Source organism: Mytilus galloprovincialis, chromosome 2 (assembly GCF_965363235.1).
Source record: "Mytilus galloprovincialis chromosome 2, xbMytGall1.hap1.1, whole genome shotgun sequence".
Lineage (NCBI taxonomy): Eukaryota > Metazoa > Mollusca > Bivalvia > Mytilida > Mytilidae > Mytilus > Mytilus galloprovincialis.
Window position 1 is genome coordinate 103851831 of NC_134839.1, and position 17102 is coordinate 103868932.

At 36.0% G+C, this 17102-nt stretch overlaps 1 protein-coding gene across 1 annotated transcript in view; it reads right to left on the minus strand.

Annotated features, from left to right (window-relative positions):
* Positions 1-17102, minus strand: part of LOC143062590 (uncharacterized) — a 66843-nt gene that overhangs the window by 32037 nt on the left and 17704 nt on the right. The window contains exons 22-36 of the mRNA XM_076234253.1: positions 15994-16680; positions 14898-15584; positions 13801-14487; positions 12704-13390; positions 11607-12293; positions 10511-11197; positions 9415-10101; positions 8317-9003; positions 7220-7906; positions 6236-6808; positions 5232-5711; positions 4019-4705; positions 3330-3543; positions 1603-1892; positions 329-461 (exon numbers count right to left, since the gene is read on the minus strand). Of these exons, the coding sequence (XP_076090368.1) occupies positions 329-461; positions 1603-1892; positions 3330-3543; positions 4019-4705; positions 5232-5711; positions 6236-6808; positions 7220-7906; positions 8317-9003; positions 9415-10101; positions 10511-11197; positions 11607-12293; positions 12704-13390; positions 13801-14487; positions 14898-15584; positions 15994-16680 (8560 nt within the window). The remainder of the gene's footprint in view (positions 1-328; positions 462-1602; positions 1893-3329; positions 3544-4018; positions 4706-5231; positions 5712-6235; positions 6809-7219; positions 7907-8316; positions 9004-9414; positions 10102-10510; positions 11198-11606; positions 12294-12703; positions 13391-13800; positions 14488-14897; positions 15585-15993; positions 16681-17102) is intronic.

Consider the following 17102-nt stretch of genomic DNA (forward strand, 5'->3'; position numbering starts at 1 on the left):
AAAAGATCAATCTTTTATATATCTATGTATACCTCTTTTATTAATTTATATGCAGTTTTAAGAAAGTAACAGCATTTTAAAGATTGGAGATTGGAAGTAAAAAAAATCTTTGTATTGTACTACATTAAGTAAAATTTTCTGATATCAATTTAAAAAAAAAACGTTTTACTCATTAATACTTTATTTTATCAAAGTCCTTCTATTTGCATAGTCAGATAATTTGAAGTCACACGTATTACTGAATACTCATTTGCTAGTGTAATTATATACTGGTTTGTTTAGCATTAAGTAGAGTAGATTTTTTGCAGTTCATAATTTGAAAACATACCGATGAAACAGGCGTTAAGTTTGACGTCTACATAGTACGGTTGATTAGGATTATTCTTTGTCAACAATGTAATGATAACTTTATCTGCAAACACACCAGAGGGGAATGTTGCTATTTCGTCTCCGTTGTAAACCTTGAATACAGAAAAATATAAAAAAAATAGTTATATAAGTTAAACAGATCAAACAAATATTCACTACAAACACGAATCACTATAAAACAGACTTTAACTGTTTGGACATCTCCTAAAGTAATATGTCAATGAGACAGCTACTATAAAAGTAAAAACACATCCGAAAGACAGCTAGTGATCATTATACAGTATTATCTATAATGTTTTTAAAATGTATGAAGATATTCTGAATAAATTAAAATGGTATTTCCAACGATCTGTTATTAACACCATATCCTCAAGAAAAACAGATTTAACAAAATGTGTCATACAACAATCACAGATAAGATATTAGACTCAACAAAGGCATGTGCATAAGTGGTAGTGGTTCGCTAGTTGTTTGAACATTTCAATTTTACTACTCCTATTGAGATCTTGCTGGGTGGACTTCAAAAGGTACATACATGAACAGACAGAACAATCAACACGGGAAAATGATTAAGGTTTAATGAGCCATAAATCATAACCAAAGCAATACGAAACAAGAGTATATGGTATCCACAAATGCTCCCATCAACTCAATGTCAGATTAAAATACCTGAACTGCTGATTTAAAATTATGTTATCTTACAGTCTAAGATCTGATGATGTCTGTCAATGTAATTTTAAATCGTTTGTCATTGACAGTTCATAAGGATGCAATCTTATAAAATTTTAATAACAAACAGTATCTAGTTATAGCAGTAAAAACGAAAACAATATCACATTGATTGATGATATTCTTATAGTAATTTTAATCTCAAAATTGGAAATTAGCAAAGATGTAACATTGGTTTTAGAGCATGCTTCAACATCGATATGTTGTAAACAGATATCGAAGTTGTTGTTATGTTTGTTAATTTGTATAATTTTGGAGACAGTTTTATAGTGTGGGAGCATATCCTACTAACTAATAATGCAGAAGGTTTATATTTCGGTCAACTGTACTTTGTAATGGTATGGAAATGAAACGCTTCATGTTCTGCCACCTTTCGACACAATCGAAGTGGGAGATTTTTCAGCGCCATATGAACTTTATAAATCCAATACTTTCGAAAAAATTCTTTTTCTCTTTTTTTTTAATTGCGGAGGGGATTGAATATTGAGGAATGAATTGACTCACCTTTCCAATCTGGTGTGGCAGTACATCCTGTGAATCTTGTACACTTACAATGTATGTATTTACATTGCTTTCATTGGAACTTGGGTAAATTTCTACACTTTCTAACTCTGGTTTCTGTCTAAGCAAAATAGATATCGTAGGGATTACAATCTTATTGTCCAATATGATTAATGAATCACCTCCAGGTCGAATTTTCTCTATATCGTTTTGTGTTGGAACATTTATTCCAATACTTCCGTCAGGAATTAATGCAGGACTTGACATACCATCGACTGAATTGCATGTTGATGCTGTAAATTAAAACAAATTGTCTATAATATCATCAACTATTTTAGGATGCAATCCAATCTTAACAAAATCACTGCAAATGGTGTAAGCATTCATTGCAAGCACTTCGAGGAATATGCAAAACATAATAGTGTCCTATGTAAAAAGCTATCTTGTTCTTTTCAAGACAATTTTACAAGACAGTTGTTTATTCATTATGCCCAATATTCTTATTTTCGATAAAGCAAGAATAAATCATGCAGTCCGATAAGTTTGAAAGTTATTTACAGAAGTAATGTTTTTATTAATACGGGAAGTTTTTCTAATGTTTCGGGCTCCAGAACACGTTCCTCGTATTTCGAGTTACAACGCGTTTGTGTTTTTTTAAATTATGTCATCAGTTTCATACGACAAAGTTAACTTTAGTGCTAAGGGTTGAAGCGTACCAATTTCTAAATAGCTGAACTAATTGAACATACAAATCATTAATGGAAACGAAAAAGGAAGAATTTTTTAGTGTAGACGTCCTAAATTGTATGAATTAATTGAAATATAGTACATACAATGTGCCTGAGGCGAGAGATACTGATATATACACTATGTATCTATCATGCAATGATGAAAAAAGGAAAATACCAAAACTAATAACTATTCAAAACACTTTAGTTAAATTACTATAAATAAAATACCAGCAAAGAATCAGACATATTCCTGAGAGTGGTGTGCTCATTAATGCATAAGCAAATATTAACAAAACAATATCCGTTTACACACTTCTTAGTCGTTGTATATAAAGGATCAACGCTGTGGTCCACCAAATGACCATCTGACCCACTAACAGTTAAATGCAATAGAACTAATAGTTATATGAAGCACAACTTCTATAGCTTACCATTATCTAAATGCAAAAGAGATGGCACATATATCAATCTGTTATATATTTTTACCATGATTGAGGGGGAAGGAACAAAATAATCCCATTGAAAATTAGAAGTGCAACGGCTTATACATCTGCAAAACTAATATCATTGACCTACCACTAGTGGTTCTGCATAAACTGATATAATCACAAATTAAAACGGGTTAATTAAGCACAACTTTCAACGTCACTAGACCATGACCATGACCATCACCTGATTGTGTATTTTTACTTGATACCACAGAAATAAATTGATACCTTTGAAATGAAGTTTAAACAACTTTAGCGTTCTAATTGGAAAGATCAAACAATCAAAAATCTGAAATATATTTACGATGATGCAAAGCTAACTCGGTTTTAGGGAGGCCGAACATTTGTGTCGCTGTAAAATAATGTCTCACTCATATCCCTTACTATTTTGAGACAGAGTAGTAGTTCTTATAATAGAAATCAGTATATAAATGTCTATGCAAGTGTACTATCCCGTTCAAAAAAGATACTAAGACAAAACAGACGTAATTCATAGGCCTCAAATATTTACCTGAAGCTGTAGTCAAGGAAGGTATAATCGAATTTGGTTCTGAAGTCATGAGATGTTGACTTGTTGTTAAAGATGACGTTCTTGGTAGATCACAGACAACCAATTCAATCATATCAATGGACACATCATTGTCTTCAACTCCAGTAAAGGATATTTTTAATACTTTCGCAGCGTCATAATTCAATAATGTATCTTCATTACTATTAATAATGACCTATAAAAAATCATATCAAATTAGATCTAAAAATGTCAGAAAAGTAAATTATGAATAGTGGTCTATAGGAAGTAAAAACTTTCAACGTATGTGCAATTGTAGTCTTTAACAATATTTTATTTAAATCTATTTTTTTGGAATTTGTTAACCCTAATAAAGGATAAAAGAGGGACGAAAGATACCAAAGGGACAGTCAAACTCATAAATATAAAACAAACTGACAACGCCATGGCTAAAAATGAAAAAGACAAACAGAAAAACAATAGTACACATGACACAACATAGAAAACTAAAGAATAAACAACACGAACCCCACCAAAAACTAGGGGTGATCTCAGGTGCTCCGGAAGGGATAAATTAGATCAATTTCACGGAGGTTTAGATAAATAAATAAAAATTGAAAAGTAAACCTTTTTTCAAAAAAAGTCTTCTGAATTCATAATCTATGTATTGTAGAATAGTTTCATACACTTACTGTTTTTATCACGTTTGTGATTTCATCTGTATAAGTCAAAGTTATCTTCTCAATATTGTCTCCATTCACATTGATTGACACAAGTGTTGAGATCTGCGTAAGTGAAATAGTCAAAGTTGATGATGATAGTACAGTTAAGCTTCTATTATCATCCGAGCTTTGAAGACCATTCAAAGTGTCAGCTGAAATTTTCTCATCGTCATATGATATTGACAGACCAATTCCTGAACCTTCCATCAAATTAATAGATGGACATTCCTCAGGTGCAGGTGATGATGCCACTGTCGCCATTGAAACTGATGTTCCTTCTATTGAACCCGTCGATGGTGTTGTCGTTGTACTCGGTGCACCTGTAGTCGAACCTGACGGTCCTGTTACAGTTGAGGATGGTGTTCCTTCGGTTGCACCTGTCGTCGATGGTGCTGCTGTAGTAGATGGTGGTCCCCCTGTTTGACCTACTAGTGGCACTGTCGTTATACTTGATAAACCTGTGATTCCACTTGTCGTCGGTGCCGATGTAGCTGATGAAACAGTGGTTGGACCTGCTGAGGTTGACTTTTCACATGCAATTAGTTCTATCTTATCAACAGAAACATCAATGTCCTTATTCGATGCAGTAAAAGAGATTTCTATTTCTCCGGCTATAACATAGTTCAATGGTGTCTCTTGATTTGCAACAGTAGTTACCTGGAAAGAGTTTAATAACACTGTAGACATTTTATGAACGTTGCATTAATTATAATGCAAGACAATTTTATCTCATATTATTGTTTTTCTCGACTAAAAGAAGTATTCTAATAAAAAGTGGCGACCAATATTATAATAAAACCGTGTGACTAATATCATAATAACAAAATGTTGCTTATATGATTAATAATAACCTTTTTGGACTAATTGTCTTAAGACTGTGTTTAGTCGTTTGAATAATTTGTATTGATTTTTTTAGAATATTTCTTCCTCAATTTTCACTAGTAACAAGCCATGTGGCTAAACAGTAATGAGTTTCCAGTGATATTTAAGTCCGACAATTTACAGAAAGAAACAACATAATTTTCTTTTGAATTTAAATACTTACTGCAATATGGTTGCCTATACGTACCGTTTTTTTCTGGTTTATGGTTTCATCTGTAAAGGTCAACGTAATCTCCTCAATATTGTCTCCATTCACATTGATTGACACAAGTGTTGATACCTTGGTAAGTGAAATCGTTACGGTTGATGACGGTGTTACAGTTAGTTTTCGATTATCATCTGAGCTTTGAAGACCAATCAAAGTGTCAGCTGATATTATCTCATCGTCATATGTTATTGACAGACCAACTCCTGAGTCTTCCATCAAATTAAGAGATGGACATTCCTCAGGTGCAGGTGATGGTGTCGGTGTCGCCATTGAAACTGTTGGTCCTTCTGTTGGACCTGTTGATGGTGCTGTCGTTGTACTGGGTGCACCTGTAGTCGAACCTGATGGTCCTGCTACAGTTGAGGATGGTGTTCCTTCGGTTGCACCTGTCGTCGATGCCGATGTAGATGATGAAACAGTGGTTGGACCTGCTGAGGTTGACTTTTCACATGCAATTAGTTCTATCTTATCAACAGAAACATCAATGTCCTCATTCGATGCAGTAAAAGAGATTTCTATTTCTCCGGCTATAACATAGTTCAATGGTGTCTCTTGATTTGCAACAGTAGTTACCTGGAACGAGTTTAATAACACTGTAGACATTTTATGAACGTTGCATTAATTATAATGCAAGACAATTTTATCTCATATTATTGTTTTTCTCGACTAAAAGAAATATTCTAATAAAAAGTGGCGACCAATATTATAATAAAACCGTGTGACCAATATCATAATAACAAAGTGTTGCTTATATGATTAATAATAACCTTCTTGGACTTATTGTCTTAAGACTGTGTTTAGTCGTTTGAATAATTTTCTTTGATTTTTTTAGAATATTTTTTCCTCAATTTTCACTAGTAACAAGCGATGTGGCTAAACAGTAATGAGTTTCCAGTGATTGTTAAGTCCGACAATTTATAGAAAGAAACAACATAATTTTATTTTGTATTTAAATACTTACTGCAATGGTTGCCTATACGTACCGTTTTTGTCTGGTTTGTGGTTTCATCTGTTAAAGTCAAAGTAATCCCCTCAATATTGTCTCCATTCACATTGATTGACACAAGTGTTGATACCTTGGTAAGTGAAATCGTTACGGTTGATGACGGTGTTACAGTTAGTTTTCGATTATCATCTGAGCTTTGAAGACCAATCAAAGTGTCAGCTGATATTATCTCATCGTCATATGTTATTGACAGACCAACTCCTGAGTCTTCCATCAAATTAAGAGATGGACATTCCTCAGGGGCAGGTGATGGTGTCGATGTCGGCTTTGAAACTGTTGGTCCTTCTGTTGGACCTGTTGATGGTGCTGTCGTTGTACTGGGTGCATTTGTAGTCGAACCTGATGGTCCTGCTACAGTTGAGGATGGTGTTCCTTCGGTTGCACCCGTCGTCGATGGTGCTGCTGTAGTAGATGGTGGTCCCCCTGTTTGACCTACTAGTGGCACTGTCGTTATACTTGGTAAACCTGTGATTCCACTTGTCGTCGGTGCCGATGTAGCTGATGAAACAGTGGTTGGACCTGCTGAGGTTGATTTTTCACATGCAATTAGTTCTATCTTATCAACAGAAACATCAATGTCCTCATTCGATGCAGTAAAAGAGATTTCTATTTCTCCGGCTATAACATAGTTCAATGGTGTCTCTTGATTTGCAACAGTAGTTACCTGGAACGAGTTTAATAACACTGTAGACATTTTATGAACGTTGCATTAATTATAATGCAAGACAATTTTATCTCATATTATTGTTTTTCTCGACTAAAAGAAATATTCTAATAAAAAGTGGCGACCAATATTAAAAAAAACACCGTGTGACCAATATCATAATAACAAAATGTTGCTTATATGATTAATAATAACCTTCTTGGACTGATTGTCTTAAGACTGTGTTTAGTCGTTTGAATAATTTGCATTGATTTTTTTAGAATATTTCTTCCTCAATTTTCACTAGTAACAAGCCATGTGGCTAAACAGTAATGAGTTTCCAGTGATATTTAAGTCCGACAATTTAAAGAAAGAAACAACATAATTTTATTTTGTATTTAAATACTTACTGCAATGGTTGCCTATACGTACCGTTTCTATCTGGTTTGTGGTTTCATCTGTAAAGGTCAAAGTAATCTCCTCAATATTGTCTCCATTCACATTGATTGACACAAGTGTTGATACCTTGGAAGGTGAAATCGTTACGGTTGATGACGGTGTTACAGTTAGTTTTCGATTATCATCTGAGCTTTGAAGACCAATCAAAGTGTCAGCTGATATTATCTCATCGTCATATGTTATTGACAGACCAACTCCTGAGTCTTCCATCAAATTAAGAGATGGACATTCCTCAGGTGCAGGTGATGGTGTCGGTGTCGCCATTGAAACTGTTGGTCCTTCTGTTGGACCTGTTGATGGTGCTGTCGTTGTACTGGGTGCACCTGTAGTCGAACCTGATGGTCCTGCTACAGTTGAGGGTGGTGTTCCTTCGGTTGCACCTGTCGTCGATGGTGCTGCTGTAGTAGATGGTGGTCCCCCTGTTTGACTTACTAGTGGCACTGTCGTTATACTTGGTAAACCTGTGATTCCACTTGTCGTCGGTGCCGATGTAGCTGATGAAACAGTGGTTGGACCTGCTGAGGTTGACTTTTCACATGCAATTAGTTCTATCTTATCAACAGAAACATCAATGTTCTCATTCGATGCAGTAAAAGAGATTTCTATTTCTCCGGCTATAACATAGTTCAATGGTGTCTCTTGATTTGCAACAGTAGTTACCTGGAACGAGTTTAATAACACTGTAGACATTTTATGAACGTTGCATTAATTATAATGCAAGACAATTTTATCTCATATTATTGTTTTTCTCGACTAAAAGAAATATTCTAATAAAAAGTGGCGACCAATATTAAACAAAAAACGTGTGACCAATATCATAATAACAAAATGTTGCTTATATGATTAATAATAACCTTCTTGGACTGATTGTCTTAAGACTGTGTTTAGTCGTTTGAATAATTTGCATTGATTTTTTTAGAATATTTCTTCCTCAATTTTCACTAGTAACAAGCCATGTGGCTAAACAGTAATGAGTTTCCAGTGATATTTAAGTCCGACAATTTACAGAAAGAAACAACATAATTTTATTTTGTATTTAAATACTTACTGCAATGGTTGCCTATACGTACCGTTTCTATCTGGTTTGTGGTTACATCTGTAAAGGTCAAAGTAATCTCCTCAATATTGTCTCCATTCACATTGATTGACACAAGTGTTGATACCTTGGTAAGTGAAATCGTTACGGTTGATGACGGTGTTACAGTTAGTTTTCGATTATCATCTGAGCTTTGAAGACCAATCAAAGTGTCAGCTGATATTATCTCATCGTCATATGTTATTGACAGACCAACTCCTGAGTCTTCCATCAAATTAAGAGATGGACATTCCTCAGGTGCAGGTGATGGTGTCGGTGTCGCCATTGAAACTGTTGGTCCTTCTGTTGGACCTGTTGATGGTGCTGTCGTTGTACTGGGTGCACCTGTAGTCGAACCTGATGGTCCTGCTACAGTTGTGGGTGGTGTTCCTTCGGTTGCACCTGTCGTCGATGGTGCTGCTGTAGTAGATGGTGGTCCCCCTGTTTGACTTACTAGTGGCACTGTCGTTATACTTGGTAAACCTGTGATTCCACTTGTCGTCGGTGCCGATGTAGCTGATGAAACAGTGGTTGGACCTGCTGAGGTTGACTTTTCACATGCAATTAGTTCTATCTTATCAACAGAAACATCAATGTCCTCATTCGATGCAGTAAAAGAGATTTCTATTTCTCCGGCTATAACATAGTTCAATGGTGTCTCTTGATTTGCAACAGTAGTTACCTGGAACGAGTTTAATAACACTGTAGACATTTTATGAACGTTGCATTAATTATAATGCAAGACAATTTTATCTCATATTATTGTTTTTCTCGACAAAAAGAAATATTCTAATAAAAAGTGGCGACCAATATTAAAAAAAAAACCGTGTGACCAATATCATAATAACAAAATGTTGCTTATATGATTAATAATAACCTTCTTGGACTGATTGTCTTAAGACTGTGTTTAGTCGTTTGAATAATTTGCATTGATTTTTTTAGAATATTTCTTCCTCAATTTTCACTAGTAACAAGCCATGTGGCTAAACAGTAATGAGTTTCCAGTGATATTTAAGTCCGACAATTTACAGAAAGAAACAACATAATTTTATTTTGTATTTAAATACTTACTGCAATGGTTGCCTATACGTACCGTTTCTATCTGGTTTGTGGTTTCATCTGTAAAGGTCAAAGTAATCTCCTCAATATTGTCTCCATTCACATTGATTGACACAAGTGTTGATACCTTGGTAAGTGAAATCGTTACGGTTGATGACGGTGTTACAGTTAGTTTTCGATTATCATCTGAGCTTTGAAGACCAATCAAAGTGTCAGCTGATATTATCTCATCGTCATATGTTATTGACAGACCAACTCCTGAGTCTTCCATCAAATTAAGAGATGGACATTCCTCAGGTGCAGGTGATGGTGTCGGTGTGGCCATTGAAACTGTTGGTCCTTCTGTTGGACCTGTTGATGGTGCTGTCGTTGTACTGGGTGCACCTGTAGTCGAACCTGATGGTCCTGCTACAGTTGAGGGTGGTGTTCCTTCGGTTGCACCTGTCGTCGATGGCGCTGCTGTAGTAGATAGTAGTCCCCCTGTTTGACTTACTAGTGGCACTGTCGTTATACTTGGTAAACCTGTGATTCCACTTGTCGTCGGTGCCGATGTAGCTGATGAAACAGTGGTTGGACCTGCTGAGGTTGACTTTTCACATGCAATTAGTTCTATCTTATCAACAGAAACATCAATGTCCTCATTCGATGCAGTAAAAGAGATTTCTATTTCTCCGGCTATAACATAGTTCAATGGTGTCTCTTGATTTGCAACAGTAGTTACCTGGAACGAGTTTAATAACACTGTAGACATTTTATGAACGTTGCATTAATTATAATGCAAGACAATTTTATCTCATATTATTGTTTTTCTCGACTAAAAGAAATATTCTAATAAAAGTGGCGACCAATATTAAAAAAAAACCGTGTGACCAATATCATAATAACAAAATGTTGCTTATATGATTAATAATAACCTTCTTGGACTGATTGTCTCAAGACTGTGTTTAGTCGTTTGAATAATTTGCATTGATTTTTTTAGAATATTTCTTCCTCAATTTTCACTAGTAACAAGCCATGTGGCTAAACAGTAATGAGTTTCAAGTGATATTTAAGTCCGACAATTTAAAGAAAGAAACAACATAATTTTATTTTGTATTTAAATACTTACTGCAATGGTTGCCTATACGTACCGTTTCTATCTGGTTTGTGGTTTCATCTGTAAAGGTCAAAGTAATCTCCTCAATATTGTCTCCATTCACATTGATTGACACAAGTGTTGATACCTTGGTAAGTGAAATCGTTACGGTTGATGACGGTGTTACAGTTAGTTTTCGATTATCATCTGAGCTTTGAAGACCAATCAAAGTGTCAGCTGATATTATCTCATCGTCATATGTTATTGACAGACCAACTCCTGAGTCTTCCATCAAATTAAGAGATGGACATTCCTCAGGTGCAGGTGATGGTGTCGGTGTGGCCATTGAAACTGTTGGTCCTTCTGTTGGACCTGTTGATGGTGCTGTCGTTGTACTGGGTGCACCTGTAGTCGAACCTGATGGTCCTGCTACAGTTGAGGGTGGTGTTCCTTCGGTTGCACCTGTCGTCGATGGCGCTGCTGTAGTAGATGGTGGTCCCCCTGTTTGACTTACTAGTGGCACTGTCGTTATACTTGGTAAACCTGTGATTCCACTTGTCGTCGGTGCCGATGTAGCTGATGAAACAGTGGTTGGACCTGCTGAGGTTGACTTTTCACATGCAATTAGTTCTATCTTATCAACAGAAACATCAATGTCCTCATTCGATGCAGTAAAAGAGATTTCTATTTCTCCGGCTATAACATAGTTCAATGGTGTCTCTTGATTTGCAACAGTAGTTACCTGGAACGAGTTTAATAACACTGTAGACATTTTATGAACGTTGCATTAATTATAATGCAAGACAATTTTATCTCATATTATTGTTTTTCTCGACTAAAAGAAATATTCTAATAAAAGTGGCGACCAATATTAAAAAAAAACCGTGTGACCAATATCATAATAACAAAATGTTGCTTATATGATTAATAATAACCTTCTTGGACTGATTGTCTTAAGACTGTGTTTAGTCGTTTGAATAATTTGCATTGATTTTTTTAGAATATTTCTTCCTCAATTTTCACTAGTAACAAGCCATGTGGCTAAACAGTAATGAGTTTCAAGTGATATTTAAGTCCGACAATTTAAAGAAAGAAACAACATAATTTTATTTTGTATTTAAATACTTACTGCAATGGTTGCCTATACGTACCGTTTCTATCTGGTTTGTGGTTTCATCTGTAAAGGTCAAAGTAATCTCCTCAATATTGTCTCCATTCACATTGATTGACACAAGTGTTGATACCTTGGTAAGTGAAATCGTTACGGTTGATGACGGTGTTACAGTTAGTTTTCGATTATCATCTGAGCTTTGAAGACCAATCAAAGTGTCAGCTGATATTATCTCATCGTCATATGTTATTGACAGACCAACTCCTGAGTCTTCCATCAAATTAAGAGATGGACATTCCTCAGGTGCAGGTGATGGTGTCGGTGTGGCCATTGAAACTTTTGGTCCTTCTGTTGGACCTGTTGATGGTGCTGTCGTTGTACTGGGTGCACCTGTAGTCGAACCTGATGGTCCTGCTACAGTTGAGGGTGGTGTTCCTTCGGTTGCACCTGTCGTCGATGGTGCTGTTGTAGTAGATGGTGGTCCCCCTGTTTGACTTACTAGTGGCACTGTCGTTATACTTGGTAAACCTATGATTCCACTTGTCGTCGGTGCCGATGTAGCTGATGAAACAGTGGTTGGACCTGCTGAGGTTGACTTTTCACATGCAATTAGTTCTATCTTATCAACAGAAACATCAATGTTCTCATTCGATGCAGTAAAAGAGATTTCTATTTCTCCGGCTATAACATAGTTCAATGGTGTCTCTTGATTTGCAACAGTAGTTACCTGGAACGAGTTTAATAACACTGTAGACATTTTATGAACGTTGCATTAATTATAATGCAAGACAATTTTATCTCATATTATTGTTTTTCTCGACTAAAAGAAATATTCTAATAAAAAGTGGCGACCAATATTAAACAAAAAACGTGTGACCAATATCATAATAACAAAATGTTGCTTATATGATTAATAATAACCTTCTTGGACTGATTGTCTTAAGACTGTGTTTAGTCGTTTGAATAATTTGCATTGATTTTTTTAGAATATTTCTTCCTCAATTTTCACTAGTAACAAGCCATGTGGCTAAACAGTAATGAGTTTCCAGTGATATTTAAGTCCGACAATTTACAGAAAGAAACAACATAATTTTATTTTGTATTTAAATACTTACTGCAATGGTTGCCTATACGTACCGTTTCTATCTGGTTTGTGGTTACATCTGTAAAGGTCAAAGTAATCTCCTCAATATTGTCTCCATTCACATTGATTGACACAAGTGTTGATACCTTGGTAAGTGAAATCGTTACGGTTGATGACGGTGTTACAGTTAGTTTTCGATTATCATCTGAGCTTTGAAGACCAATCAAAGTGTCAGCTGATATTATCTCATCGTCATATGTTATTGACAGACCAACTCCTGAGTCTTCCATCAAATTAAGAGATGGACATTCCTCAGGTGCAGGTGATGGTGTCGGTGTCGCCATTGAAACTGTTGGTCCTTCTGTTGGACCTGTTGATGGTGCTGTCGTTGTACTGGGTGCACCTGTAGTCGAACCTGATGGTCCTGCTACAGTTGTGGGTGGTGTTCCTTCGGTTGCACCTGTCGTCGATGGTGCTGCTGTAGTAGATGGTGGTCCCCCTGTTTGACTTACTAGTGGCACTGTCGTTATACTTGGTAAACCTGTGATTCCACTTGTCGTCGGTGCCGATGTAGCTGATGAAACAGTGGTTGGACCTGCTGAGGTTGACTTTTCACATGCAATTAGTTCTATCTTATCAACAGAAACATCAATGTCCTCATTCGATGCAGTAAAAGAGATTTCTATTTCTCCGGCTATAACATAGTTCAATGGTGTCTCTTGATTTGCAACAGTAGTTACCTGGAACGAGTTTAATAACACTGTAGACATTTTATGAACGTTGCATTAATTATAATGCAAGACAATTTTATCTCATATTATTGTTTTTCTCGACTAAAAGAAATATTCTAATAAAAAGTGGCGACCAATATTAAAAAAAAACCGTGTGACCAATATCATAATAACAAAATGTTGCTTATATGATTAATAATAACCTTCTTGGACTGATTGTCTTAAGACTGTGTTTAGTCGTTTGAATAATTTGCATTGATTTTTTTAGAATATTTCTTCCTCAATTTTCACTAGTAACAAGCCATGTGGCTAAACAGTAATGAGTTTCCAGTGATATTTAAGTCCGACAATTTACAGAAAGAAACAACATAATTTTATTTTGTATTTAAATACTTACTGCAATGGTTGCCTATACGTACCGTTTCTATCTGGTTTGTGGTTTCATCTGTAAAGGTCAAAGTAATCTCCTCAATATTGTCTCCATTCACATTGATTGACACAAGTGTTGATACCTTGGTAAGTGAAATCGTTACGGTTGATGACGGTGTTACAGTTAGTTTTCGATTATCATCTGAGCTTTGAAGACCAATCAAAGTGTCAGCTGATATTATCTCATCGTCATATGTTATTGACAGACCAACTCCTGAGTCTTCCATCAAATTAAGAGATGGACATTCCTCAGGTGCAGGTGATGGTGTCGGTGTGGCCATTGAAACTGTTGGTCCTTCTGTTGGACCTGTTGATGGTGCTGTCGTTGTACTGGGTGCACCTGTAGTCGAACCTGATGGTCCTGCTACAGTTGAGGGTGGTGTTCCTTCGGTTGCACCTGTCGTCGATGGCGCTGCTGTAGTAGATGGTGGTCCCCCTGTTTGACTTACTAGTGGCACTGTCGTTATACTTGGTAAACCTGTGATTCCACTTGTCGTCGGTGCCGATGTAGCTGATGAAACAGTGGTTGGACCTGCTGAGGTTGACTTTTCACATGCAATTAGTTCTATCTTATCAACAGAAACATCAATGTCCTCATTCGATGCAGTAAAAGAGATTTCTATTTCTCCGGCTATAACATAGTTCAATGGTGTCTCTTGATTTGCAACAGTAGTTACCTGGAACGAGTTTAATAACACTGTAGACATTTTATGAACGTTGCATTAATTATAATGCAAGACAATTTTATCTCATATTATTGTTTTTCTCGACTAAAAGAAATATTCTAATAAAAAGTGGCGACCAATATTAAAAAAAAACCGTATGACCAATATCATAATAACAAAATGTTGCTTATATGATTAATAATAACCTTCTTGGACGGATTGTCTTAAGACTGTGTTTAGTCGTTTGAATAATTTGCATTGATATTTTTAGAATATTTCTTCCTCAATTTTCACTAGTAACAAGCCATGTGGCTAAACAGTAATGAGTTTCCAGTGATATTTAAGTCCGACAATTTACAGAAAGAAACAACATAATTTTATTTTGTATTTAAATACTTACTGCAATGGTTGCCTATACGTACCGTTTCTATCTGGTTTGTGGTTTCATCTGTAAAGGTCAAAGTAATCTCCTCAATATTGTCTCCATTCACATTGATTGACACAAGTGTTGATACCTTGGTAAGTGAAATCGTTACGGTTGATGACGGTGTTACAGTTAGTTTTCGATTATCATCTGAGCTTTGAAGACCAATCAAAGTGTCAGCTGATATTATCTCATCGTCATATGTTATTGACAGACCAACTCCTGAGTCTTCCATCAAATTAAGAGATGGACATTCCTCAGGTGCAGGTGATGGTGTCGGTGTGGCCATTGAAACTGTTGGTCCTTCTGTTGGACCTGTTGATGGTGCTGTCGTTGTACTGGGTGCACCTGTAGTCGAACCTGATGGTCCTGCTACAGTTGAGGGTGGTGTTCCTTCGGTTGCACCTGTCGTCGATGGCGCTGCTGTAGTAGATGGTGGTCCCCCTGTTTGACTTACTAGTGGCACTGTCGTTATACTTGGTAAACCTGTGATTCCACTTGTCGTCGGTGCCGATGTAGCTGATGAAACAGTGGTTGGACCTGCTGAGGTTGACTTTTCACATGCAATTAGTTCTATCTTATCAACAGAAACATCAATGTCCTCATTCGATGCAGTAAAAGAGATTTCTATTTCTCCGGCTATAACATAGTTCAATGGTGTCTCTTGATTTGCAACAGTAGTTACCTGGAACGAGTTTAATAACACTGTAGACATTTTATGAACGTTGCATTAATTATAATGCAAGACAATTTTATCTCATATTATTGTTTTTCTCGACTAAAAGAAATATTCTAATAAAAGTGGCGACCAATATTAAAAAAAAACCGTGTGACCAATATCATAATAACAAAATGTTGCTTATATGATTAATAATAACCTTCTTGGACTGATTGTCTTAAGACTGTGTTTAGTCGTTTGAATAATTTGCATTGATTTGTTTAGAATATTTCTTCCTCAATTTTCACTAGTAACAAGCCATGTGGCTAAACAGTAATGAGTTTCAAGTGATATTTAAGTCCGACAATTTACAGAAAGAAACAACATAGTTTTATTTTGTATTTAAATACTTACTGCAATGGTTGCCTATACGTACCGTTTCTATCTGGTTTGTGGTTTCATCTGTAAAGGTCAAAGTAATCTCCTCAATATTGTCTCCATTCACATTGATTGACACAAGTGTTGATACCTTGGTAAGTGAAATCGTTACGGTTGATGACGGTGTTACAGTTAGTTTTCGATTATCATCTGAGCTTTGAAGACCAATCAAAGTGTCAGCTGATATTATCTCATCGTCATATGTTATTGACAGACCAACTCCTGAGTCTTCCATCAAATTAAGAGATGGACATTCCTCAGGTGCAGGTGATGGTGTCGGTGTCGCCATTGAAACTGTTGGTCCTTCTGTTGGACCTGTTGATGGTGCTGTCGTTGTACTGGGTGCACCTGTAGTCAAACCTGATGGTCCTGCTACAGTTGAGGGTGGTGTTCCTTCGGTTGCACCTGTCGTCGACGGTGCTGCTGTAGTAGATGGTGGTCCCCCTGTTTGACTTACTAGTGGCACTGTCGTTATACTTGGTAAACCTGTGATTCCACTTGTCGTCGGTGCCGATGTAGCTGATGAAACAGTGGTTGGACCTGCTGAGGTTGACTTTTCACATGCAATTAGTTCTATCTTATCAACAGAAACATCAATGTCCTCATTCGATGCAGTAAAAGAGATTTCTATTTCTCCGGCTATAACATAGTTCAATGGTGTCTCTTGATTTGCAACAGTAGTTACCTGGAACGAGTTTAATAACACTGTAGACATTTTATGAACGTTGCATTAATTATAATGCAAGACAATTTTATCTCATATTATTGTTTTTCTCGACTAAAAGAAATATTCTAATAAAAAGTGGCGACCAATATTAAAAAAAAACCGTGTGACCAATATCATAATAACAAAATGTTGCTTATATGATTAATAATAACCTTCTTGGACTGATTGTCTTAAGACTGTGTTTAGTCGTTTGAATAATTTGCATTGATTTTTTTAGAATATTTTTTCCTCAATTTTCACTAGTAACAAGCGATGTGGCTAAACAGTAATGAGTTTCCAGTGATTGTTAAGTCCGACAATTTACAGAAAGAAACAACATAATTTTATTTTGTTTTTAAATACTTACTGCAATGGTTGCCTATACGTACCGTTTTTTTCTG